General features: G+C 49.4%; 2 protein-coding genes across 2 annotated transcripts in view; both read left to right on the top strand.

The window, feature by feature from the left end:
* LOC134019554 (ankyrin repeat and SAM domain-containing protein 1A) overlaps positions 1 to 11173 on the top strand; it is a 29198-nt gene extending 18025 nt beyond the window's left edge. The window contains exons 5-15 of the mRNA XM_062460513.1: positions 3088 to 3384; positions 4123 to 4198; positions 4365 to 4466; positions 4555 to 4641; positions 4785 to 4954; positions 5178 to 5228; positions 5986 to 6127; positions 7223 to 7269; positions 8269 to 8386; positions 9220 to 9589; positions 11164 to 11173. Coding sequence (XP_062316497.1) covers positions 3088 to 3384; positions 4123 to 4198; positions 4365 to 4466; positions 4555 to 4641; positions 4785 to 4954; positions 5178 to 5228; positions 5986 to 6127; positions 7223 to 7269; positions 8269 to 8386; positions 9220 to 9589; positions 11164 to 11173 — 1470 coding nt within the window. The remainder of the gene's footprint in view (positions 1 to 3087; positions 3385 to 4122; positions 4199 to 4364; positions 4467 to 4554; positions 4642 to 4784; positions 4955 to 5177; positions 5229 to 5985; positions 6128 to 7222; positions 7270 to 8268; positions 8387 to 9219; positions 9590 to 11163) is intronic.
* Positions 11174 to 24993: 13820 nt separating this feature from the next.
* Positions 24994 to 27951, top strand: part of LOC134018945 (ankyrin repeat and SAM domain-containing protein 1A) — a 15529-nt gene continuing 12571 nt past the window's right edge. The window contains exon 1 of the mRNA XM_062459335.1: positions 24994 to 25980. Within this exon, the coding sequence (XP_062315319.1) occupies positions 25777 to 25980 (204 nt within the window). The 5' untranslated portion in view covers positions 24994 to 25776. The remainder of the gene's footprint in view (positions 25981 to 27951) is intronic.

Raw genomic sequence — 27951 nt, 5'->3', positions numbered from 1 at the left:
GCGTGATGTAACCGCCTCCCTCGCTCCACCAGCGAGCTCGTCACGTGACAGAGGTCACTATTCACAGTACGTTAGCGTCTCAGCCCTAGAAGAAGCTGCATGTTCAATCTCTCTCGTTTTCCCTCCTTCTCTCCATCTATCCCTCCCTCTTCAGGAACATTCTAGAGTAGCATCCCAACAGTTCAGAGTGCAGTGTAATCTCCAGATGTTCATGGTTAGTGTTCACTTTACTAGATCCGTGTGTCTGACATGCATCAGCAACTCTGGATCGGGAGAAAAGACCCAGTTCAATGGTTTGTAGGAAGGTTAGATCAGGACTTTCTCAGTGTAAACATGATGATGGTGCTGTTCAGGAAACACAGCCAGGACGTTGATCCAGCTAAACTCAGCTCTGTGGATAACGATCAGATGGTCGATCTTGGGTTGTGTGTGTGAGAGGGGACCACAACCATATTTTTCAATCCTTGTGTGTGTGTGTGTATCCTGTCTCACGTGGTACCTAGTGCCGGAGTGTGCCGTAGTGTGGTGGGGTGGAGCGGAGCTGGAGGCTGCAGCGCAGGTCTGAGTCATGCTGCTTCTCCACCGTGGTCCAGAGAGGCCACCCATGGCTAATACAATCACACACGAACACACACACAGGCGTACTCGGACTGGCCACAGCAGGAGATGAGGAGGGAGGGTTCTCAGCCATGTCAGCCCAGAGGAGGGAGGGGGGTCATGTAAGGATACACACTGACCTGGTCCAGGTTTGAAGACCAACATCACTCAGTCCTGCACAGTCACTAGGCTGGGTGTTAGAGGCCTGTGTTCATACGGATGTTAGGAGAGATTTATCCCGGCTGTGCCAGGCTCATGGACACTGGGCTGTGAATCATGTTACTGTGAAGTTGATGTAATCAGAGCAGCACGTGTGTGGATCTGCTGGCTGCAGTCATCTAATAGCGCAGAGTAAATCTCTTTAAAAAGCTGCCAGGGATGATGATGACAAAACGCTCGATGGTGCGTCACAGATGTGAGGCGGCATGCTGCATTGTGTGTGGCTCGGCCATTCTCCTGCAGGAGAGAGAGAGAAGCAGCAAGGAGCAAGAGATGCATGAGAGAGAGAAGGACAGAGAGAGATTCCGTTTTTTCGTTGCAAGGTTTAGCAGGAGTGTTTGAAAGAAACGGTTTGTTATATTGGCACGTACAACATGCATGCATCTCAGAATGAAAGAAGAGAGGAAATAAAGGTTCCAGTCACAAATAAAGGGTTTTGTTATGGTGTTTTTCCTTCCTGGCCTTCCTTCCTCTTATGATGTTTGTTTTGTACAGTTCACCCCAGGCAAGTGCCACTCTCTTAGCCTGCCTCTCTCTTTTTTCTCTCTCTCTTTCTCATTCTCTCGCTTCATTTCGCTCTCTTTATCTATCTTATTTTTCCGTTCATTTCTTTCTCCTTATTGTTTTGTTACTTTTCTGGCACAGGGGCACCTCCTTTTTCTCTTGACTCAAGCTGGGACCTGCTCTGATTGTCTCTCCCCCCACGCTCTGTCTCCACCATTAACAATGGGGCTGGCTTACCTGCTGATCCCATCTGGCGTCAGATTGGCCCAGTTGAAAGGGGAGGGGCCAACACCTGTCTGGGGCTGCCCTAAAAAAAACGGCCACCCTCCACTGACCCGTCTTTTAACTGGCAGCACAGAGCCACAGCTGACATCTCCCTCAGGGAGGCTCCCAACATGGCACACCATCCGTACAGGCGGGTTTTCTCCGGCCTGGTGTCAGCAGCCCCTAGGTGGTTGAGGCGTTGGTGGTATGACTGACATTGGGCCTGGCCTCCCCACGGAGGCTGGCACTGCCACGCCCGAACACACAGTGTTGACTGGCACAAAGGAGCTAGCGTGCTCAGAAGTGGGTTAGTTCAGTAGTGTGAATTCCATAGAGCATTCTGTAGTGCATCTCATTTTACCGTAACAGGGCAGATACCTTCCTTCACCTGTTATTGAGTACATGCTGCCTGCCATGTCAGCCACTGAAGACGTTCCTCAGACAACACATTCCTGTGGTGACGTGGAAAGCATGTTATTGACAGGGACTTTGGTCTGACCATGTTTTAGCCATGTGCGCAGTTGTTCAGCTTAACAGTTGAGCTCATGAACTGTAGTGTATGCCTCCTGCTGGCCACTGGTGGTAGAGTAATAATACAAATAGCATTCCACTTTGAAGGGGGTTTAACTGTTGACAGAATCTTTACTTTACGGGATCCAGTGTACCTGATTGCTGTGCAATACTTGGCCTGTCAAAATGTCTCCCGTTTCACTAGCCAGGCCTCTTTCTAACCCTATCCCAGTCCTCCATCTCCTCTGGCTGACACACTGAGCCTGGGTCCTCCAGCACTGTAGCTCACTGGGTCACCCTGAGAGCATCTGCTCTCTGTCGCCACACGTCCAAACGCATGTCTCCCTCTGTCCCACACTCAGCCTGCTCTATGTGTTACTACAGCACTCACCTCCGCCAACACTACCCTGTCTGTCACTGCATGAACCACTCCCCACTCCGGGAAACACCCTCTCCTCACTAAATAATGTGTCTTGTTAGGTGACCTTTCACTAAATGTTTCTGTCTAGTCATGGTGGTGAAGCCCTTGCTGTTGTCAGGAGCAGGTGTTGGGTCTGCAGGAGAGGAGGCGGGGGTAGCTGGCAGCCCCACCTGAGGTGTGAATGACAACACATCTGAGGTGATAAGTAGTCTAGTTCTCTCCACATGCCCTTCCCCTTACCATGTAGCCTAGTAGCTGCCCACCTCACCATCCCGCAAGCCCCATGCTGAGCTAGCCTGTTTAGCCAGCCACCCACCCACCCACCCAGCCAGCCAGCCACCCAGCCAGTCACCCAGCCAGTCACCCAGCCAGTCACCCAGCCGGCCAGCCAGCGAAGCCCCCCCCCCCCTCCTCCTGGGTTTCATGCTCTTCTGTGACTGCCGATATTGTCCGGGGGTCCCATCTATCAACCCCTGCCTAACCCTTCTGAAGACACCCTCTAGTCTGTTGTTCCACCCTCCCTCCCTCCCTGTTGACTCACCGTGTTCTAATGTCCCCGACCCCCCCACCAGAACAATGACAACGAGACGCCGCTCCACTGTGCCGCCCAGTACGGCCACACCCAGGTGGTGTGCCTGCTGCTGGAGGAGCTGACGGACCCCACCATGCGCAACAACAAGTTTGAGACGCCCCTGGACCTGGCCGCCCTGTACGGCCGGCTGGAGGTGGTCAAGCTGCTGCTCAGCGCCCACCCCAACCTGCTGAGCTGCAACACCAAGAAGCACACACCTCTGCACCTGGCCTCGCGCAACGGGCACCTGGCCGTGGTGGAGGTGCTGCTGGACGCCGGCATGGACATCAACTACGAGGTGTGTGTGTGTGTGTGTCTACGCCCCTGTGTTTCGTCATGGGTCTGCATTGGTGGCTGTGCTTGTGTGTGTATTTGTGTGTCAAAATATACCCCTAATGTAATTTTCGATTAACAACATGCTGTTATGGCCTAAATCTTGTAGCACACCCTAATCTGCCCCAGTAGTTTTGCTGCAGTATGGGCTTACATTTACTGACTAGGCTTAAGGGAAATGTGTTTTTTTGATGACTGCAGATGATGTTTTTGCTCCCCCTGGTGGAGCCTGTGATCCCCTTCTTCCCACCGCTCTGTGCCCTCTATCTGGCCGCTTCTCCAACTCTCCTTCTCCTCTTCTCTCTGTAGTCCAGCTAGGGGGTCTGATATGAGGCCCTCAGGCCTTGCGTCCTACAGCTTTTAATTAGCATGCTCCTCTGAGCTGGAAAATGATCTGCTTTGATTTCTCAACCAAGATTATTGTCCATAGTGAAGGGCACCGGTGTGGTCGGGTATAAATAGCCATCCAAGCTTCTGCTTCCTGGTTAGAGTGGTGTGTTCCTGCAGAGCTAGCAGGCCAGGGCAGCGTGGAGCTCTTTACCTGCCTCTGATCTCTGTTGGGTTGTGGCAGGCTAGCACGGCTCCTATTGATCTCATTTTTAATGGTGGTTGTCTGTGTGTGTGTGTGTGTGTGTGTGTGTGTGTGTGTGTGTGTGTGTGTGTGTGTGTGTGTGTGTGTGTGTGTGTGTGTGCGTGCGTGCAGACGGAGAAGGGCAGTGCCCTTCATGAAGCAGCTCTCTATGGGAAGACAGACGTTGTCCAGAAACTCCTGAGGGCAGGTCAGACCCAGACACCACCATACACCTCCACTCATTACAAACCTCACACTGGAGAACCTCTGGAGGACAAACGCATGCTGAATGCAATGTACTGGCTGAAGACATATCATATACTCTTGTCCTAACCGTATACTCTGCATACTCATCTCCCCACTGTGCTGTCTAGGTATTAATGTGAACGTGGTGGACTATAAGGGCCTCACAGCGCTGGACACTGTCAGAGAGATGCCCTCTCAGAACAGCCGACAGATAGCTGCCCTCATCCAAGGTAGAGAGAGAACTTCCCCTGTGCTCTGCAGAGGTCACTCTCATGGTTTCCCTCCCACCGGTGTGACTTTGATTTCTTTTTTTTGTAGGTCACCTGAGCGGAAATCCTCCAGATTTAGCCCTCCCTCCTCCTCCAGTCCCCCCACCTCAGGAGAGCCCCAGTCCAAGGAAAAAAGGTGCACTGTAGACCCCTGAACACATGTAGACCTCTGCTGTCTATACACGTCTTTGTATAGACAGTGTCTATACAAAGATCCCTATGCTCTCCAGTGTCTTAATGAAAACCTCAATGACCCCTGTGTGTGTGTGTGTTTTGCAGGTGAGATGGAGCAGGTGAGTGAGCTGATCTCAGGGCTGGCCCTGAGGCCGGAGGAGGAGAGCCCGTATGAGGCCCTGTTTGAAGCCACGTCCTGCCACTCCCTGGACAGCCTAGCCAGTGGCAAGTCCTCTGACAGAGACTCTGGACGGCCAGACAGTGACGCTGGCAAGGTTAGCACATTGTACACACACACACACACATATACATTAGACAATACTAGAGATATATTTCCCTTGTTTTGGTGTATTTGTCTGTCTGGATGTAAAGTCCTGATTCTCCACTAGAGGGTGACGATTACCCACACATGACTGGCTGGGAGTGGACTAGAGCTCGTTTGTCCTTTATGCTTCAGTTGTGCATGTTTGAGCTTCTATTATTGTGTCTCGTTTACAGAAAGACCGTCTGGGCCACCCTACCCACCCTGCCCCAGGCCATGAGGACGAGGTGAGCTTCTGATTCTGATTCTGAGATCAGAGGTGAGGAGAAGAAGTAGGAGGGCCTCCCCACTCCTTACACTTCCTCCAAGATGTATGCAGTGATCAGATAGGGCTTGAAGAAGTATCTTCAGGCTGTGGTTGCATAAAGATCCAAATTCAAATAAAACAATTCCAAAAATCCCCAAATCAATTGCTCTCTGGCAGAATTCGGTCACTATTACCTTGTGTCTGTCATGGTGGACATGGGGGCGGAGTTAAACGTACCTGCGCCCCCTGTGATTCTCTCCACGTCTGTTCAAATCAAACAACTCCCTCATAAGTATTCATCTGAGTGCGGCATGGGGAAAGAGAAGGAGTGATGTGGGAGATGAAGTGAAGCGGAAAGGAGCCGCTCTGGTAATGGGGTACAGTGATGGAACCAATCCTGGAACAGAGTTTGTGTGGCAATATCCTGGCTGTGACAGACAAGGCTAGAGACACTATAAAGAAAGAACTGTGGTTATGGAAAGTAATTGCCAGTGCCAGGACTCTTACATGACTGTGTTATTTATTAAATCCACTGTTGCTTAAATGATGTGGTCGCTCTCAGGCCTGGCCCTGGATGGGCTGTATCACATCTGAGAGTCAGGGCTGATGTGTGAACAAATGTCAAATTCTGAGTTTGACTGAGATATTCTTTGCAAGGGGCTCAGATTTAAGATTGACACCCAGTTCAAACATCATGTAATAAGACTTGTTTCATCGCCTGTCCCCCCCCACCCCAGGCCCTGCACATTAACAGCTGTAGTGATGAGAGGCGGGGCCCGGAGGAGGATCACACCTACGAGCTGCTGCTGTCTGCCCAGACCAAAGGACCCCCGCCCTCCCAGGACCCCCCAGCCCAGAAAGGTACAAGGACAGGACACAGTGAGAGAGGAGAGGATGAACATCCTCCTCTCTCACACACACACACACACACACACAAATTAGACAGCCCTGCACAGTACAGGGTGGCCAGAGGGAGGGCATGATGGATGGGGGCAGTATTGTAGTGTTGTTCCACACACTGTAAATACCTCACAGGAGTGTGTTGCCTTACTCTTGACTCTTGGGGGAGTCTGCTCTTGTTCGGTTCTATTGTTGTAGGACACGAGTGCACACACACACACAAGCTACCCATGCTCCCTTTACAACCTCCTGCTCAGATCTCCACGACCCCTCATTCCTAGCAGGATTACAGAGCGGTTTTGGGACTTGGAAGGGCGGGGAGGAGGGGGATGAGGGGGGGATGCCTCAAGGGTTATTTCCCCCACTGCTCCTTAAATGCTGCCCCATTTGAACTGGCCTCCTGTAACCCTGAGCCTCTGGCCGCTAACCTTGACACGTGCACACCGGGGGAGATCCCACAACTCCCCAGGCTGATCAGTAGGAGAGGCTGCTGGATTCCTGGCTCAGACCAGCCAACTGGTCCGTACCGAGACCCACACTGCAGCTGCTCTCCCCTCCTCTCACCAGGGTGCGGGCTGGATGCTGAATGGCAAGCAGTATAATTGTATTAAGAGGGATTTCATTAGCAGGCTGTTGTGATCCATAGCTGTTGATTTGGGTTTTAAACGCACCCCTCTGGGCATCCAGATCTGTCTGAATCGCTAGGATGTTAACGTCACGGACACATAGTCACTGGTCTGGAGTCTGAGGGCGGAGGAATCTTTTCCCTTTGTTCAGAAGTTATTTTGAAGTTTCATGGTGAAATGTGTTTATCTTTGTCCCCTAATCAACATATATTACATATTTATCTTTGAGTTTCTATGAAGGGAGGCCACTGTGTATTCATGTAATGTCATTATAACTCCTTCAACCCTTGCAATTTTAACCAGGACAAACTCTGCCATGTGCCTAATCATTTTCATATTTTGTTATATGTAGACTCACGCTAATCACGTTGCATAATGTCACCACTGGCTAGTGAGACCATAACTGTATCCCTCTCTGACTCTCTCTCTCTCTCTCTCTCTTTTCTAGATAAAAAGGATAAAAAGATCATGTCTTCCAACAGCCTCCTACCTCAGGTATGTCTTTCTCCTCACTCCTCCAGTGCTGTGTTCCCTATTATTCTACCCATATGCACATACTGGGGGAGGGTTTGATAGATATAAGTCATGGTAGCATCTCACCCCTGTCCTCTGAAAGACATCATAAGTGTATATGCATGGATTGGTTAGGTTTTTGAGTGGAAGTCCTGCACTAGGTAGTCAGGGTGTTGAACTGATCTCTCCTCCTGCCTCATGCAGGGATAGATTAAGTACATTGACAAATGGGAAAAGAGATTCTCAGGGATCCTGCTTGGATTCGGGTGTAAAATCAAATCTTGCCAGTTAGCCATATGTGTCTAACATGTATTCTCCACATGGAGTGTAAATCTCCCTCCCAACTTGCCCCCTTAACAGGCCATATGGCTGTGTGACCCGCCTCTACTGTCAATCTACTGGGTCTATATTTAGTGGCTAACCGGTCAAACCACACCTCGGGGACATTACAAGATTTACTGTCCTCTCCTCTATCCTGTCCTCTCTCCTGCACTCTTCATCTCCTCTAATTCCCTCCCTCCTGGCCTCGTCTCTTTAGATGCAACTGGAGGTCCCTGTAAAGCTGTCCCGGCTATTTATTATCCTATCATATCTATTTATATTGCCTCGTCAATTTTATGATCCAGTTAGGTGAGGGTTTATTAGGGCTGCCTTCCACATGCTACCATCACATCCACCCTGGTCTGTTTCGCTCGGTCTGCGTCTCCTAACGAGAAGCGACCAGCTTCTTGGCATTCTCTGAGCTCTAATCAGCGGCCGTCTGAGCCAATCCATATCGGAGATGATGCTGCCTCAAGCTGTCCTCTGGCAGCACTAATGGAGGCTCTGCTTCTTAATATACAGACTGACTGCCTAATTCAAACCTGGCAATCATTAGATTACATTTTTTACCGCCTGCTCTTATGGGATTGGCTGGCTGACACGAGGACGGGCGGTCCCATTGTTGTGAGTGACAGCTCACCCCTGCTCTCTGTCCCCTAGCCACGGAAGCCCACCGCCCCCATTGAGCTGCGTCCCCCAGGCCAGATGGGAGATACCCTGCACCCCCCCGGACCTGCACCTCTGGGGCCTGGGAGGACAGGCCAGAGAGCCCCTGGAGGTAAGTTCCACCTCAGATCTCCTTCTGCTGTAAAACAAACCCACGCAGGCAGCTTGGAAACCAGGTATCGCTAACATGACTAACTCTATAGCCTTCATCAGTCCTAGTACCAAGCTGTGAGCCTGGAGAGAAGAAACAGAGTTAGTGTGGGGAGCGGAGGGACATGCCTAGCTAGCAGAATCCCAGCCCAAGCATGTCCGGGTAATGTGAGAGATCCATATTTGTGATGAGATTGGCTGGGCTGGATTAGCGCTGGAAGGGAGGCATGATTGACATTCCTGAGAAGCAGATTGGATTAGGCTTGTTTAGAACAGGCTGATTGACATTCTTTGGCAAGTAAACTGGAGAAACTCATTTACTTGGCAATATGGAACATAACTTCGATCAGATTGTATTATGGCTCTATCCAAGAACCTAATTTCTGCCTCAAACGGGCAGTGCAGTACAGGCTAGCATTAGGACTGAGGCAGTCTACTGTAACCCTGTTTCTCCTGCTCTCTGTGTCTGTTTCACTTTATCATAAGTTATTCGTTTCTTTATCTCATATAAACCTCTGACTGCACACTCACATTTCCATATCCCTTCCCCTCTACGCAGACACACATTCACAGACCTGTGTAGAGACGAGCAGGATATACTGATACAGAATGACACACTGACACAACCACACGTGCACATGCACGTACACACACACACACACACACACTGTGGCTGATAAAGATGTGGCCTCTAATAGGAACAGAAGTTGAGCCTGTTCCTCTTCATTTCCATGTGGAAGCAGCTGCCTCCTGGAACATGGATTAAAGCCCTGCTCACGCCTGCTCCCAACGCAGCTCAGAGCTGCGCCTCAGAGCTGCTCCTCAGAGCTGCGCCTCAGAGCTGCTCCTCAGAGCTGCCCCTCAGAGCTGCTCCTCAGAGCTGCTCCTCAGAGCTGCTCCTCAGAGCTGCCCCTCAGAGCTGCTCCTCAGAGCTGCGCCTCAGAGCTGCTCCTCAGAGCTGCCCCTCAGAGCTGCTCCTCAGAGCTGCCCCTCAGAGCTGCTCCTCAGAGCTGCTCCTCAGAGCTGCTCCTCAGAGCTGCTCCTCAGAGCTGCTCCTCAGAGCTGCCCCTCAGAGCTGCCCCTCAGAGCTGCTCCTCAGAGCTGCGCCTCAGAGCTGCGCCTCAGAGCTGCGCCTCAGAGCTGCGCCTCAGAGCTTCACCCCCCTGTCGCCACCCACCTCCCACCTCACCCCCACCTCACCCCCACCTCATCCCTGCCTCACCCCCACCTCATCCCTGCCTCACCCCCACCTTATTCCAAACCTCAGGATAGTGTTAATGGCAGGTTTGCGTAGGACCCCGGCCCTTGTGGTGTGGAGCGTTAGACTGCATGCTTTGTCAGCAACAACACAGAGCAGGTCACCTGTCACATACACACTCACACATGTTGCTGTCGTCAGCAGGAATCACAGGGTGAGGGATGTCCCGCAGAGTACATATACTAGTCAAGCTTTACCACACAGAGCTTTCACGACTAGAGGTCAGTGTACTGAACTGTATCAAAACAATCAAATATGTCCTACCGGTTCCAACACTGTTGCCATGTAGCCAAGACAAAACAATCTACTCCAACCAGCAGGTTATTTGGCCTTGGGCATATGTGAGAGGAAAGCACCAGCAGATAGAGGAACTCCTGGAATCCTGCATCAGTATATTAGTTTGACTGTCGTGCTGAAGGATGTCTCTGCTGTGAAGGATGTGTCTAGAACACACTGCCCAGCCTGGCCTTGGCTAACTGGAGGGCCCAGGTGTGGTAAATACCCCAGCACACAGCAACACAATGCCCTGACTCTACTTCTCTCAGACAGGTTCTCACTCTTTGTCTAAAAAAAAAACAGGAACAACAGTTTAGATTCAGGTTTTATATGAAGAAGTTTGTCAGTAGTTTTAGATGTGAGACTTAGTAAGAAGCTCTTTTTATAATATGTGAGCACCACATATTATAAAAGGTTAGAAATGTTCTCCAGTCTACATATGCAGAGATAACGTCCCCTTAAAGACGAAGAGTTAGATTGACTTTGGAACATGGTCTGTATGACATCAAACATTCGTGCTGCAGCCTCAACATGACATTGCTAGTAAAACTTGCAGCTCAGAAGGCCAAATAAAATACAGCCGCCCTCTCAGTATTGACCTCACCCCTGTATAAAAGCTGTATAAACACCAGTATGCCTTTCATTCTAGTTACTGTCTGTAAGTGTTTCCAGACGCAGCAGTGTCAGGGGATGGGGCAGGAAGGGTTAACTCGGTGGGTTAACAGTGTTAGCTTGTTGGAAGCGTAGCAATTCGCTCATTGGGCGTTCACATTCTCTAGTTGCCAAGAGTGGGTGTTTGGCCACAGACCATTCCATATGTTTGTACACACACACACAAACACACACACACACACACACAGAGCATTCCCAAACGAGTGTTCAGCAGCTGGTCCTGGTGGACAGTGGGCACAGGCCAGGGCGTTGGTTGGTACTCTGCCTCATTGCAAATGGTCGGTAAACAGTCAGGGCACAGAGGGCGAGCCAGCCAGTCAACCCTGCTGTGGCTCTGCTTGAGCTGCACAGATCAGACAGAAGGCTGGGTGGAGGAACCATGCTCCCCATGCAGATTTGAATCTTTCACACTGCCCTCTTTAATATTTCCCTTTGAGAGCTCTCGGAATCACTAACTATGGCATGCTGAGAACTGCAGTTCCCTTGAAGACGGCTTGGTGTGACTGTTGTCTTTGTGTATCTGTCCTCTGAAGGACAAACTAAAACGGCCTTGCTATGTCACTGGCCTGCTGTGATGTCACTGTCCCAGATTCCCCGTCACCAAACACCCTGACCCTATCACCCTGGCCGCCAAAGAGTACACAGCCACACGCACACAGAGAGATAACAACGTAGCCTTCCTCCCTTGCTCCAACATACACAGCCAAACACACACGCATCCGCCATGTGTCAGAAATCTAATTATCAGGACTGGGGCTGTGAGTCAGAGTGCTGAGTGGAGCTGGACCCCCTCACACCCCCTCACAGTCACCCAGCCTCTGTCCCGGAGCTGCTGTCTGTGGCTGCAGGCAGACGACAGACAGGCGGATGGGCTTAGCGACAGACTCGCTCTGGCTTTTAGAGAAGGAACAGAGAGGGAGGAACAGAGAGGAGGGTTGTCAAGGTTTTTCTAGCCAGAGGGAGAAAGAGAGCAGAGGCACCGCCTGGCACCACTCTCAGTCGGTGGCGGACTAGCTGGTGGAAGCAAGGCTTGGGTGTCTGGCTCCTTAGAGGAGGGACCAGCGAGAGATACGGTCTGTGGTGACCACAATTCCGGGGGTCGCACTCAACGGCAGCGGCTCGACCCGACTCGGCAAGCAGCAACAGTTGTTTTCACAGCTTAGGAGGAGGATTGAGGAAGTAAGTTTGGTTTGAATGTTCATTATTTGACAGGGCGGGTAAGGGTGGCTCAACCTCTGGTGTGTGAGGTTGTGTGAGGTTGTGTGAGGTTGTGTGTGTGTGTGTGTGTGTGTGTGTGTGTGTGTGTGTGTGTGTGTGTGTGTCTGTGTGGGAGTCTGTGTGGGAGTCTGTGTGGGAGTCTGTGTGGGAGTCTGTGTGGGAGTCTGTGTGTGTGTGGGAGTCTGCCTGACCGGGCTTTGCTTGGCCCCTGCTCATATCCTGTTTCATGGTCTCCATGTGTTCCTGTGGGGCAGCTTGAGTGCTGTGTCATTCCCTGGAACCTGGTCTCTGTCTGGGCCCTGTAGCCCCCCTACATGACAAGAGGGCTGACAGGAAGTGAGACAGTGGTGGCGGTGAAAGAGATGGGTCACACTACAGACACGCAGCTACATATTTGTCAGATGAATGCAAGCTGGCTTTGGAATTCTGTTACAGTCCAGTTCTTTAGAATGCCAAGGTCCACCTCTCTATTTCTCCCACTCCCTCTTAGTCCCTCCCCTCCTCTCTTTCTCTGTTTCTCTCTCTCTCCCCCCTTCTCTCTCTTTCTCCCCCTCTCTATATTGCCCATACCTCATAGAAAACAATCACAGTTCTGTTCCAGGGGTAGTGTGGGCGGTTTCTTTTCAGCCCTGCTTGCTAGATATTCCGCCTCAGTCTCAGTCCAGCTTCCAGTCCTGACAGCCCTGACTCTCCTTCTCTCCCTCGTCTTCCCTCTCCAGACAACGCACTGCTGGGCCAGGACTTAGGTGGAGGCGTTCCGGAGCAGTTCACCGGGCTGCTGCACGGGTCATCACCTGTCTTCGACAGCCGGGAGGAGCCCTTCAGACTGCCAGGTGCACAAGCCCCGCCCAGTCAAGGCCCAGAGCCAGCCGGACCAGCCAAAGCTTCTACCCCCGCTCCTGCCCCTGCCTCTGCCCCTGTCCCTGTCCCGATCCCCACCCCTCTCCCGCCCCCTGCTCCATCCCCAGCACGGGCTCCTCCACCCCCTAGGCCCAACATGGCCGCCATCCTGACAGACTGTGACCCCCAAGCCATCTATGCCACTGTGAACAAGGAGCCCAGGGAGCCGCCTGCCGCCCTGCCCGCTGGCAGGATGCGCCCGCCCGGGGACCTGAAGCTGGCCCGCAGCCTCTCCAAGTCTGACTCTGACCTGCTGGTGTCGCCCCCTAGCGAGGAGGAGGGCGGGCTGGGCAGCCGCAGCGAGTCAGTGTCTAACTGCAGCATGGGCAAGAAGAGGCTGGAGAAGTCCCCTTCCTTCACCTCAGAATGGGACGAGGTAAGATTACAGTCAGGAGCTGTAGACATAAGGTCCAGAACGGACATTTCATATACATCCCTCAGCCAAGTGTTTAGGGTAGTATTGCAGGGCCACTTTGGACTGTTTTGAAAGTTCAGTGCAGTGTAATCCTGTGCTGTAATGTGAGCCTAGTGTCACGTTGTGGTATTTCAAGCACTCTTTATCCACCTCAGTGTGCTGTCAGTTTGTGTTCTAGCATTGAGGATGTTCTTGACTTAATTCACATCTAACCATTAAGCACAGTAATGCTCCGTCTGGATAGAAGATAAAAAGAGGGACAGGAATGGAGGAAAGGACGCGGAGGGGGAGAGGGAGAGGTGACAGAGCGGGCAAAATCGAAAGATTAGAGGAGACATGAGGATAGTAATAATAAGGATGGAAAGAGTACCGAGAGAGACGGAGGGTTGGAAAGTGAGCGGAGGACAGAGAGACCTAGCTGCATCACTATCCTCCCTCCAGGACCTCTCCTCGGGCTGTTACGCCGGGAGATCAACCTGAGCCACCCTGGAGATGCACACACACATGCTTGTACACCATATATACACACACACACACACACTCCCTGTCTTTCTCTCTTCCACACACTGTCACATTTGACCCCGCTGTTGGTCCTCTGATGCCAAACATAGAACTGTTTGGAATGAATTTCTTCTCCAGGCAATTATCAACGGAGTGTCAACTGCACAACTGTAGCTTTTAAAGATGACAGCCTGTTAACTGTTAAAAGTTATTTCCACTGGCCTGTTGTCTCTGCTGTGTATACCCGTGCTTGGCAGCCATGCCACGTATGTGTGATGCCAGGTCAGCCAGCCCCAGCGAGGAGCTCAAGTAACTGTCTCTCCACAGTAGAGAGATCACGTTGCTGCTCGCTGTCTGTGACCCTGTCTAAACAGGCAGGGGCTTCAATAGCAGCGTTCGGGTCGATATCTGGGCTGGGTGGTGTGGTTGGTATGCAGGTGGCCAAAGCTTTTTGGCCCGACCTTCCATGTCCTTTCCAGACCAGAACTCTGGGCTCACCACCCAGCTACATGAAGGGTCAGATCAGGACAGAGTTGGAGTGTTGGTTCCGTCAGATAAAATATTCAAATACTTCCATGGCAAGGTGACCCCATTTAAGTTGCTTGTTTCTCTCAGGCGTAAAGAAGAGTAGGGTGATCAGTGTTAGAGTACCACCAAGTGGTAGACCACTGTGACTGAAGTTGAGAAAGTTCCATGCACCGTTGTTGGTGACTCGTCACCTAAACATTTGATTTGAATCTGAGTCCCCGTTACCTCAAGGTGCTGAGTCACCCCAGCCACCCGAGGCAATGTTCTGAGCACCATGCCCCTGTCCATCCCTGCTGTCTGGTCCATGTGGGTAATGGGGTCAGTAGAGCGTAACAGCTTGTGTGCCTCCATCTTTTATTCCCCTCGGAAACTTCCAGCACTAAACGACTTAATGGTCTCCTTGTAGTCGGAAGTGTAGGGCCTAATTATAGTGTTTGATAAACGCCTCGCCTTATATAATGCAGGAACAAACCGAGGAAGTCTCTGGATGTGATTTTGACGAGTATGCCTGGTGAACACAGCCTCCAGATCTCCTCTACTGTGAGCTGGAAGCCCTGGGAGATAGCTGCTTGATCACTACGGATGCTTCACTGTCTGCTCCCCTTGGCTACCATGCAGAGAGCTAGAGCTGACCTTAATAATTGATCATAATTGAGTTTAATAATTGATCTGGTTGCATAATGTAAGACTAAACTTCAGATTATGGAAGGGTAGCATAAGGTTTTCTTTACCCTGGGAATGGTCCTCACTAGCTTGTGGAACAGGAAGGGGAGCTAGACACAGAACAGGTGGCATGGTGTGGCTCTAAGACAAGATCTGAGCCGGATGGGGATGTTCTCAAGGTGCTGGCTTGATTAGAATCCCCTGGAGCACTGTGCCTCTGAGCACTGAGCATCACATTCATCATCTACCTGTTTGGAGGACTGTGATTTTCAGTTTAGGTGCAACATCCTCGCTTGTTTCAAATCAGTTTCTTTGGCTATTTCATCTGCAATTTAACAGTGAAACCCGAGGGCTTTGTTGTCACAGGTATGGTGTGTGTGTGTGTTTGTCTGTGTAGCAGCCTGTGAAGCCGAGCAGTTCACATGTTGACAGTTAGCTCAACGAGGCCTTGGAGAAGCATGCTAATGCAGTAACCCAGAGCCCAGTGGAAGATAACAGAAGAGAACTGCTGCCTCTCCAGTCATGGCACAGATTAGCAGAATGCACATCCATGAAGGGTGTGTGGGAGAGGGAGAGAGTGTGTGTGTGTAAGTGGAACCCCAGTATGTATTAATAGACAGTTAAGTTTCTGCATATTTGATGTTGGAGTGTGACATGCCTTTTCAGTGTATTTAATAGTTCATTAGGTTTGCCTGCATGATGAGCAGAGTGACTTCAAAGTCCCATTCTTCATTAATGCTTGTCCTGGTATAAACCACACACCACCACCAATGGAGGAGTTATCTGCAGCCAGAGACTTGTTTTACTTCTTTGCCAAGTCTATCGTTATCCTCTGAAAATAGCTCTTCAAGCGTGGACATTTTATTTGATGCTCTCTCTCCTCATTTCCCTCCCTTGCTACTGTTGCTGTGAGTCGGCCATCTTGCTGGTCACGGCTGGCTACTCTGGAACACTACTGAGCTGTGTGACAGCGTGCGGGCGAGGGGGCCCAGGACACTCCAAAACTCATTGTGTCTGGGGCTGCTTACTCTTCCTTTCCTCACATCTCTCTTTCCCCCTTTCTCTCACTCTTTCCCCTCTCTCTCAATCTTTCCCCCTCTCTCAATCTTTCCCCCTCTCTCTCAATCTTTCTCTCTCTTTCTCAATCTTCTCTCTCTTTCTCTATCTCTCTAACACACACAAGTGCACATACATTCACATTTGATTAGTTTAAACAAGACAATATGACTTGCATGAGGTCTTGACACATGCAGCTGCATTTAAGTGCGTGTTTGGTTTGTGTGTGTGTGTGTGTGTGTGAGAGAGAGAGAGAGAGAGAGAGAGAGAGAGAGAGAGAGAGAGAGAGAGAGAGAGAGAGAGAGAGAGAGAGAGAGAGAGAGAGAGAGAGAGAGAGAGAGAGAGAGAGGAGAGAGAGAGAGAGAGAGAATGAGAGAGAGAGAGAGAGAGAGAGAGAGAGAGAGAGAGAGAGAGAGAGAGAGAGAGAGAGAGAGAGAGAGAGAGCGGTGTGTGAGAGTGTTTAAAGTGCATGCTAATGCGGGTTCGTCTCGGTCCTGGATCAGACTGAACATGACAATCGAGGGGGCACATTGTGTGGGCCAGTGAATGCAGATCCCCAGATGGGAGGAGAGAGAGGGGGAGAGAGACGTATAGACAGGCAGAGGCTCAGAAGGGAGACGCAAGGGTGGTCATCTCCAGCCCTCTCCATTTCTGCCTCAGTTTCGATCCCGCGCCCACGGATCCAATGGCCACTATGAAGCCAGCCTTTGTGAGTATTGATTCTCATACACTCCTCAGCTCAACTGATTCTTTTCCACCATGTCCACCTGCAACGAATGGGGACGAAACACTGATGCCGCGCAGATCGCTGTTGTTTAAAGGGCCGTGTTTTGTTTCTGAAGGAGTGTGTAGGCTAGAGAAAAGCCAGAGGATCTTCTGTCATCTCACCGCCTCATTGTGTTAGTCTGTCAATGGTTAATCCTCTGAGGCATTTCAACAGGCAGTGAAGCCCTTCTCGGTTCCTCCTGATATTTATGCTCATCTGTTAGCATGTTTCTCAGCTCCTCAGGGAAAGGTTAAACAGACTTCTTTAGGTGAGTTGGAAGAGAAAGTCAGCCTGTATTTTGCTTGAAATGGACCAACTGAGATCCCAGTGCCATGTGTCAATGTGTCAGGGCCTGAGGTGACCAGCAGGAGGCTCTGTCCTCGGACCCATAGAGAACACAGAGGGGCGCTTGGGACTGAGAGTCCTCGCAGCTTCTAGAAAGCTTGTGTCCGGATGCCTGATGACCTTCACTCTCCTTATCTGTACACACCGTGTTTGTTTGTTTCTTGATCTAAATGGACACATTGCATTCTTTTGTGGCCACGTCCCCAAACAAGCATCCGCGGATCACAGAGCTGGTGAGACACGGTGGCGTTCTGAAAGGTCCGCCTGGTCTCTGTGGGCATTCGGTGTCTAGCGCTGATAGCGCTGTGTGTCTTTGTCAGACTGGCAGGGTATATTCTTGGCTCCTGCTTAGAGGATGCTGGGGTTTTTGTTCTACACCCAACCCCCCCGCCCCCCACCCCTTGTCCTCCATCCCCCGTCTCCCAGTACTATCCTCATGTGGAGCCAGCTTGCCAGTGGAAGACTGGTTGCTGGGCACGCTCTCTCTGCGGCAGCCCTTTATTTCACCCTGAACACACCCTGCCAGCTGTTCACTGGCACCCTCATGGCCAACTGCTCTCCTATTGCTCTCTTTCTTGATCCTCTCTCTCTCTCTCTCTCTCTCTCTCTCTCTCTCTCTCTCTCTCTCTCTCTCTCTCTCTCTCTCTCTCTCTCTCTCCTCTCTCTCTCTCTCTCTTTCTGTCTCCCTCTGACCCCCCTGCCCCCCTGTCTGCCTGCCTGTCTCCTCAGCTGTTGACCTGTGGGGCACCCTTGACCCCGCTCATTGTAGCAGCTCCGTGCCCATACAGAGACCTCTTACAAAGAAGCATCTTTCTCTCCAGGTTTCTGGAGGAATAAAAGGCCTGGAGAGGCGCCACTCTGCCTCAGGCTGGAACTGGTTCCCGAGATTGGGCCCCAGTAGGAGCTGTGCTGTGTTGTGGAAGTGTGGTACCTCCAAGGATACCACTGAGCCATATCCCCACATAACGTGGATTTATTTACCCAGCCCCTGCAGTAGATCACACCTGCCTGTCAACACAGCAGCCTTTAAAGATGATTGGAACAGCCGGTATTCCCCTGTCCATTTTCATCTTTGGTGAAGGGAGGTAGATTTCCGAGGCTGAGTGGAGCCAGTGTGTGTGTTTGTGTGAGCCTGTACTATGAGCTCACTGTTAGCGACACAGTTAAAAGGTGTGTCAACATCTGCAGTATATGATCAACTCTTGTTCTTCTAATACCCTAAGGTGTTCCACCGTCGGGAGGGATACAGGGTCCTTTTCTATGAGTTGAGCCCAAGGAAGGGATAATGAGAGGGATGCTGCAGGGGGAGAGATGGGACACTGTGACCCCCACCCCACCCCCATCTCCTTGGAGTCACAGAGCTGGAATCTTACCCACTCTGTCAGACTCCTGATCTTTATTGTCCAAAGCTGCTCATGACTCTGAGCTGATGAGCCCACCATGACTGCATGCGCTGTCCTCCTCAGTGCCGGCTCTGCTTATGAGAGCACAGCCGTGTCCTCGTTACCTGGCTCCTACACCCACATTACAACATCATTAGAGCATCGACTAGACACTGCAGAGGACTGCCAACACTCATCCGCAGACTGGGATTTGCCCTTGTACTACTCGTTAATACAGATTCTGCTTACTGTATATCATGAATACAATTTACTGTTTGGTTCAAGGAAAGGAAGGAACAGTAAGTCTTCAACATCACAACAGAATGGTTTCTGTAAAAATGATGCAAAGTCCCCCAGTCCCCTAAACCTGCTGGATGCCCAGATAGCGGAACCCTTCTATTTAATTATATTTGGGGCTTTTTTTTTTTTAACAGTAAGAAAGGGAAGACATGCAGGAAATAGTCTGGGCCTGATTTGAACCTAGACCCCTTTGTTAAGCCTTCAGCAGTATTCGCTCTTACCCGGTAAGTCACCTTGGGGGGCCTTTTTTCGAAACATTGTGTGCCTCTGCTCAGCACCCTGAAGGGCTGGCATTGTTGGCCAAGCCCGGGGGGAGCTGGGCCAAGCCTTGCCTCTTTCTTGGACTCATGTCAAATCACCTGAATGATTCAGTTAGTCAGACCTGTTGTCATAGAGATGTCCCATTTTCCAGCTGTCTGTTGATTTGGAAGCTGTAAAATGCTGCATGTTTATGCTTGTTAATTTTTGTTTGTTAGCCTTGGCTTTGTTTTGTAAATTGCAGAGAGGAAATGAAACAACTTCTGTCACCTGGAGCCCTTTTTGCAAATGAGAACCATTGTTAGAGGTAGTCAAAGCAAGCAGAGACTATTACATTGTGAGGCAGATAGAAGGGATAATTTTTTCACTACTTAATTCCATTATCATGGTTGCTGTTGTTGCTCCTCAGCTCTTTCTTATTCTCTCTCTTTCTCTCTCTCTCTTATCTCTCTCTCTCTCTTACTCTCTCTCGCACACATCCTCTCTTCCAGCACTGAAGTGAAGATTCCATCTTGCTTTTAGGTTCCTCAGTATGAACTTTTCAGGGTAAATAAGAGAGAGGTCATTCAGGAGACTGATACCCCGTGTTTCAGAACTTCAGAGATCAGCAGGAAGCATGCTGCCTGTTTTGAGGTCTCACAATATGCTTTTAATGCTGTATTTCTTCAGTCAGACTCAATATCGTAATAAGCTGGGCATCGCCTCTCCTACCCAGAGTACTCTATCCCTCTTCCTCAACCTAAAGTTCTTTTTTTCTTCATTGGGGTTATTTGTCAAGGCCAATACAGTGTATGCAATTTTGTTTTATGTTTCATCTTGTAGTAATCTCAATTATAGGGCCTCCTGTAGCAAATATTAAGGATGGGAGAACTAATGGCTGGGTGAGGGAAGTTGATAACAACAATCATTTGTGAGAACCAGAAGAATATCCTAACACTCTCTCAGCAGACCCAGATGGCTGCCCCTGCCGTACAGCTTCGGAGGGCTAAGTCCTTACAGAGCGTAAGACCCACACCTTCATACTTCATACCTCTCCTGCGGTCTCCTCTGTGGTCCTCTGGGTCTGTCCTGTCCTGGGGCATTCTGGGTAGACGTAGATGGGTTACTCAGAGATAGAGGAACATTTTGGGAATGACAATGCTATTTTGTTACTTGTGGCTTGCTTTCATATTGGAATTACATTTGATCCCTCACTTCACAGTCCCAAAGGCCTTCTGTCTACAAAGTGCATGATTTACCTCAAAATACTACTTTCTGGAGCAGACTTGGTCAAAATCAGAATAGCACTGTGAAAGTGTTTTATAGAACCCTTCAGGGATTGCTTTATGCATCCTTGATACGTTTTGACCTACATTTTAAACAATTTTCTATGTATTCTGATTGGACAAATTATGCTCCAGTAAATTCCGGTCCTCTATCTTTTTCTTTTAGACATAACCCTGTGATTCCTTTCAGTCGTAAACGTTTCTATGATTGAGCACTAATAACAATGAACCCTGATTATCGCCCAGGAATGATTTATAGACTGCTCTCCAAGTGTCAGACTGACTAAGGTGTCCAATTAAAAGAAGTTAGCCTTGTAAGATTAATTCATTCTCATCTATCTGCGACTTAAGATTACATAATAGAGTCCTCGTTTCCTCCTAACCGGAGAAATTACTATCACAGTTCTGTTCTATGAACAGAATAAAAATGTGAAATAATGGTCTGTCTAATTTGGCTAAACCACTCTCCTGTCCTTTACTTTAATAGTGACATCAGTGTAGGTTGACTGAGAAAAAAAGGTCAGACAGACAATTTGCTGATGCAGTCTGGTATTATGGCCTGTTAGGATGTAGGAAGCTTCAATGCACCCACCTTTTCCTGGTTGCTGGTCTGGGATTGAGACAGAACATAAACCTTCAATAAGTGTCCTTCAGTAGTGCAAGCCATTTTATATCACTTACGGCAAACTGTCGCAAACATGAAGGCTGTTTCTAAATAGTTTGCCTGGAAAGCATTCACATAAGTTGGTCGATGTAAACATACATATATTCCGACCTATGCTGAGATTGGTTTCAGGTGGAGCCTGTCTGACATGACATGCCCACTCTCTGCTGATAGGTGGAAGTGTCCCAGTGACAGTGTCTTATAGGTGCAGAGGGCAGAGTGTTGACTGTCTGTATGACTGATGTAATATTGCTGCTCTAAAGCCTGCTTCAGTGCTCTCCAAAATGAATGTTTGAGTGACGTGTGTGTGTGTGTACACCTTCTCTTTAGAGACATGCATCACAAATAGGTGGATGATACATGATAAAATGTGTGAGTCGAAAGCATGGAATGGGAAGTTCCTGTTCAGCGGTGTCTCTGCTCTCTCTGCTCTGTCTTCAGACCTGGGTTCGCATGGTTCTGTATAAATCACGTCTAATGGGAGGAAAGGATTGTTGCTGCTCCTGTTCTTTCTCTTCAGGTTTATCAATAAAATAAATCCCTCTGAAGTCTGATACGGTTTTCAACCCTGCTGTAACTGTGAGATTGGGTTGCCTCTGCTCTGTAATATCTGTATTTGGCTGCAGGCTCCACAGACTCATAACAAGAGAGAATTGTTGAAATGATTTTCAGGACACCCCAGTCCCTCTATCAAACGATGAACTAGCGGTTCGAAATTATCAAAACAACCCTACGTGGTGCTCAAATATAGACACAGTTAGAACATGACATGCATTCAGATCAAACTTTATCATTCCCTTGTAATTCCCTAACCAGGTACCTACAGTATATGCATGAGTAGGTCACCTTATACATCTTGGTGGATTTGAAGGATGGAAATCAGCAGCTGTTCTTGAAGTTATGGTGGAGGTGGTGATGTTGGTGATGGTGATGATGGTGGTGAGGGTGATGATGAAGGTGAAGGGGGTCGCTGTTACCCTGTCATTTCCTCGTCTTCTCTCTCTTCACAGATTGAGAAGATCATGACGCTGATCGGAGCTGGAATCGATTTCTCCAGGGACCAGCAGTATGCCACGCCAGGTACAGTGCTGAAAGTGCTCCTCTCCCAAACACTGCTACTATCACAGTTGTCGTCAATGTCATGACCTCCATCAGTGTCGCGTCTTCCATCCTTCACAGATTACCTGTAGAATTGATCGTTTTCTTTGTCCCTTATGGATTTGAAAGGGAAGGTTCTTTCAAGGAGATAGTGTAATGCATGTCAACTGTCGAAGATCCTTTTCTACCCGTCTCTCCAAAGTTCACGTTTGTTTTATCGGTATGATGTAACATGTAGATGGTGTAGTGACAAGCAGTAAATTAGTTTGCTTCATCATTTCTCTTTTGTAGGCTAGATGTGGTCTTCCTTTACTGACTTGTATCAAAGGGTTCAGCAACAGTACGTAGTTTGTATAAGAAAAATTACTAAATGTATAAGATGATAAAACACCTGCCTGTTTTGCCATAAATATTTACAATAACACAAAGCTGTATTCTGTCTCACTGGGTTGGAATCTTGCTGGTATTGTTGTCCAGGTTTACTGTAACAGGAGTGCCTTGACATCCTGCACTCTCCTGTTTGTCTCAAGGCATTCTGTTAGTGGTCTTAAATCTCTCTGCACCATCTGCAGAAGGCTTGGCTGGCGGGGGTTTCAACGGTCCCCTGGGTCATTTGATCCATCTGAATAGCTTACAGGGAAACAGAGCTGCGTCTTGAAAGATCCAGTAAAATGTAGAAGCTGAGCTCATAGAAGGAGCTGGGAGAGGGATGACAGGGCCAAAAGGAGCATCAGGTTTTATTAGACCAAAAGAGGCACCAGCCTTGGTAAAGGACAAGGCAATAGTGAAGAACATTTTTGGGGGGGGCTTTTTTTAATTTGTGGATAAAAGGGGAGCTTTTATCCACAAACAGTGGATAAAAGTAGCGGTTCTATAGAGTTCTCCCAAAGGGTCTAGAATTAACCAATGGGCCGGGGTTTACTTTAGGGAGTGGATATGTAATTGGCTGTCCCTTTCCACACTGTTCACTCTCAGTTCTGTGACCCAGATACACAGCTACACCACCGCTTCCAAAGTGACCCGCCTGTACCTACCCGGGGTCCGGCTGTGTACCCCTTCCCCAGCTGGCTCTGGCCTCCTTTTCGGAGTGCCCCAGTTGGACAAATGTCTAAACTTGGAAGGTACCAGGTTTTTGCAGTTTTTGTGCCTTGAAGGCTGCACTATTGGATCTCAAAGACCTATTTCTTATAGGCGTATGTTCATTTGGCTGGTTGGTGTTGTCTAAAGCCTGTACACACTATCATGCCTTCTGTACTCTCCTGTGGCTCGTCCATAGCATGAGGCAGGCGAGCACGTCCTAGGAGTGTGATAGATGTTCACTAAGGGACCCTGGGACTGGGGTAGTGAACCAGAACCATGGTCCCTGTCAGCATCCCCGTCCCCCACCACAACACCAACTCTCACACGAGAATTCCTTCTCGTGTGAGAGTTGTGTTCTGCCCAAGGGTATATTCCAATAAAAGTAGCTTGGCCATCTTCTTTTTATTGCTTCTTGGCATTTTTTTTCCTACTGGTTTGTTGTGGTCTTCATTGGAGTGAGCTGTTAAAATATTAACAAGCATGCAAATATCTGGGGATAAGCTTGTTTTGTGTTTTCAGACTTGCTGTGAGGCTAGCCCAGTGCAAGAGAGCTGCTGAGGGTCCTCTTGTCCCTGTCCTCCTTGGGCTGTTGTGCTGAGTGAGCCTCCCTCTCTAAGCCCGGGTCTACTAACCTCCACAGTCTAAACCAGCCTCCGCCCCCTACAGGTCTGTCTCCATAAGGCTGCTGTCAGCAGGGCGTCAGGGAACTGCCAGAGAAGGCTTCTTGGAGGCTGGGTGTGTTTTGGATCTGACGAGCCACTGCACTGCTCTTTCTTTGATCCAGTCCTGGGTGTTCCTAAAGACAGTGGTGGGCGAGCTGTGATGTTCCCTGTTAATGGTCCCCATGCAATCAGTCTCCAGCCCTCTGTTCCTCTCTCTCCCTGGTTGCTGATGAGTTGCTTAGCTGTGATGAAAGAGACGAGAGACGGCGGGAAAGGTGACATGTCATCCTACAGTAGAGGGACAGTTAGATCTGAGAGTGCACGGAGAGGTTGAGAACCATGGGAGGAGAGAGAGACAGGTTAGTGGGGAATGGCGTCTCACTCACAGACAATAAACAGCCACCCTGCAGTCTCAGAGAGAGAGAGAGAGAGGGAGAGGGAGGGAGAGAGAGAGAGGGAGAGAGAGAGCAGAGAGAGAGAGGAAGAGAGTGGTGGGGGGAATAGCAGGGAGGGAGGAGTGGGGTAAAAGCGAGTGAGCGTGAGAGAGGAGAGAGAAATTGCAGACAGCGGAGCTGTGAACAGCGAGGACAATAGAAGGACACAAACCGAGCATCTCTCCAGGATTGGGTCTGTTTGATTTAACTGTCGGAGGACCTGGGAGAATTTTGATATCAGCCGGATAGACAAAGAGCCAGTCTGAGCGTGAAGAGAGGCAGGGTGAGCCACCAGACTTCCAGGGAAACGTCCTGACAGGAGACTTGGCGCTGAAAAGCCTTGCTGAAGTAGCAATTTCTGTAGTGGATACTTGATTCTGTAGATGCATTTATACAGTAGATTGCACTGTTTAGTCTGTGAGGTTGTGTGTGGGTGTGTTTGTGTGTGTGTGTGTGTGTGTGTTTGTATGGTGTTTCTGGCTAGATCAGACTGAGTGTAAACTAGGTTGGACAAGGAGACATGATAGTAGTTAGAATTCACTACTTGAAGTTGTGATATCTATTTCTTTCAGTCATGAGCCTTATGCTCTGATTCCAGATTGGAGTATTTTATAAGGAAAGTCACCATGTATTGATTTGAGATCTGTCAGCTTCGTCTTGCACTGCCATTTTTATGACTTATGATTAGCAGTTTATTTGAAGGATATGAGAGCTGTTTGGAAAGTGGATGCATGACTGGAATAATAATCAGAAGTAAGCTACAGGACTTTATTCTGCAAATGGTCAGAGGTTAGTTTTCAGTGGTGTATTTGACTAAAATGTCCACATGTTTAGACAGACAGCTGTGTTACTTCTTAGTGTTTCTTCCTAGTAAAAGGAGCTCCACAGTCAGTGTATTGTTTGTTCTCTTGTCTCATCACCGCAGCTCATTATAATCACCCTGGAGATGGTCTGTCACCTCTGATACTCCACTCATACACACCATCATGTTTTCAATTTGGCAACGCCTCTCGTGAGTGTGTGTATGTTTGCTCAGGGAGACCCTGAGAAGAGTTGCGGGCTTAATTATTGAGCTGCTGCCTCCTCCTGCTACTCCTTCTAAGTTCTGAAGGACTTTAGGCTGGGCCAAAACACACATTCCCACCAGGAGAAGCGCCCCACCCCCGACCAACAAACAACCCAGCTCCTGCAGCTCAGCACCTTCTCACTATCCTCCCTCATTAAAAACTGCTCGTTATCTGCAAGCTTGTATATTTGTCAGAAGAAACTGTCCGGATATATGGGAAATTCATTCTGAATTTTTCTCCTGGTTTTACGATTTGAACTATGATACACTTGTGGACACTCTCAGCTCTTTTTAAAACGTTTTTGGACAGTTTTGTGCTGGTTGACTTTAAGAACAAAGTGGACTTATCAGGAATCTAGTTATCAACCAGCTGCAGTCCCCCCCCCCACCCCACCCCCTTTCCCACTGAGCCCAAGGGGCCAGTTAGACCTCAGGAGCCCGTGGTTCGGCCCCCCGCTGCCCTGCGGAGGCCGACGCCCTGCCAGGTGTGGACCCTGTCTCCCCTGCCCTCGTGGTGCTGGTGCACTCGGCTCTGCTGGCCCAGGATGATGTGGCAATGCCACGTGTCGTCCTCCGAGTGCCGCTGCTACCGGCTGAAAGGCTTCTCCCTGCTCAAGCGCTTCCCTCTGTCGGTAGGTGCGTCCGGGCGGCTGCTGGAGCAGCCCGTGGGGGACTGGCTGGAGCATGTGGGCCTGCCGCAATACGAGAGCAAGCTGCTGCTCAACGGCTTTGACGACCTGCGCTACATGGTGAGTCTTTCTCCTTCCTCCTTGATACTTCTGGAGCTCTCCCTCCCCTGGGGACGGCTCTTGTTCGTGTCCCTCCTTCCATGTTTGTGTGTGGGCCAATTATCTTGTGCTCTCTCTCCTCCATTCTGTGTCTCTGTGTCTGTCACAGTGTAGCCCTAGGAGATCTGTCTGGCTTTATATCTCTGTTTTCCTCACAGTCAATAGGTATTCATCAGATACTGAAGTAGTCTTCGATTAGGCTCCACAGATCTCATTAGCCTCTCCTGGAAAGTTTAATTTACTCATTCCCTAATACCCTCCTCAGGCCCCTCCCCTACATACAGGAGTTCTTCTGCAATGGCACCACAGCATTACACAGCCATCACTGTGCCTGTGCCAGAGAAATGACTAATGCCAAAGGCAATCAACTCCCAGTTCTGGCCTTAGACTTTCAAGGTAGCTTCTGTGGATTTGATAAGAGTGCTCATGTGATGACGATTTCCTCCTATTTCCTCCATTGGATAATTGAATACAGCTTAATGTCAGAAGACTGCTCAGGTGACACAGAAAAGCGGGCCACATGCTGTCAGCATTTAGTCAACAACCACGTCTAACCTTCCAGTATGTTCTCTCCCCGGGCTGCCTCGGGGAATAGCTTCACCCCTCTAATGAAACAGCGCCTCAATAACTGCTGTTGCCGGGACGACTGGGCCGTGCGGTGCTGTTATGTTCTGACCCCGTTGTTCTGTACAGGCTTGGTAATGAGGATTGATGGAGGAGGAGATGTGGGTCCCAGCTGGTGGAGCGCCGGGCCGTACCTGGTCTAAAGGAGGGGGCCGAGGCGTGTCAGGATGGCCACCTAGGCCTGTCTCTGTGCACCACCTCTCCCAGTGCTGTCGCCTAGCTCTGGACCGTGTGTGTGTGTCTGTGTGTGCGTGCGCATACTACACTGTGGTTTTCTGTGAAATACCTGCCTGCCGTAAAATAGCCACAGTGACAGTCAATGGTGTGACTGTGTCATTTGCCACAGAGAAGGGAACTTAGTTTCACCTTGTGTTTCAACACGTTTGCATTGGTAGGAAACTAGGGTGACAGCACTCCATTTGATGTCTTTGTCCTCCTGACAGGGAAGGTCAGTGGTTAGCGATGATTGTGTGTGTGTGCTTGCTGTGATTTACGTGACACAGGGTCGTAAATTGGCGCCGTCAGATGTGAGTCACAGGAGAACGGGCAGCTGTCCCCTGGTCCTCCCTCTGCCTGTTACCCTCTGAGGACTTGGAAGGAGCCTTAGCGCTACAGAATCTACACTAGTCACTCAGTTTACAATGACTATCCATCCTGCTAGTGTCTGCTATGTTAGTTACCTTGTTAGGGAAGTACTTACTTCACAAACCAAACTGTCCATGTTAACCAAACTGTATATATATAGTTTGGTTTGATACCTCTGTGCAAGTCTGTCCTATCATGTCAGGTTTGCTACATGTACACTTGTTATTGTGGTTGTTTAATCTACTCTAATGTCTAAAGCCCAAATTGACAGACTTGGTTCCTGTGCAGTTTAAAAGTGAGTGACTTAATCTCCCCTTCACTTTCATTTCCTCTAATTATTTTAATTCTCTTGGCTCTGCTATCCAGCTCCCAGCTCCATCAAATATGATGTCTTTCTGACTCCTCACTCCCTCTCTCTCAGTCTCACACTCTCTGAATATCAAAACCTGCATTCTAATCTCTGGCATGCAGTGGTAATCTCTCTTTTCTTTTTGTCCTTCGCTCTTTCACCCTGCTTCCTCATCCCTCCATTTCTTCTGGAGCAGGCTGCCAACAGTTTCCTGTTTTATTTCAGGCACAAAGACCACCTGCGAGGCTTATATCTGTAGAGGATCTGGACAAAAGCAGTAAGCTTTCAGTAACAGTTGGTCCTGTCAGCACATTCACTAAAGGGTGACCTTTAAGACTTAATGTGTTTAATAAAAACCCTTCTTCTTTTGCCAG

This window comes from Osmerus eperlanus, chromosome 4, assembly GCF_963692335.1.
Source record: "Osmerus eperlanus chromosome 4, fOsmEpe2.1, whole genome shotgun sequence".
NCBI lineage: Eukaryota > Metazoa > Chordata > Actinopteri > Osmeriformes > Osmeridae > Osmerus > Osmerus eperlanus.
The sequence above is the reverse complement of the archived record's forward strand: the minus strand, read 5'-3'. Positions and strand labels throughout refer to the sequence as shown.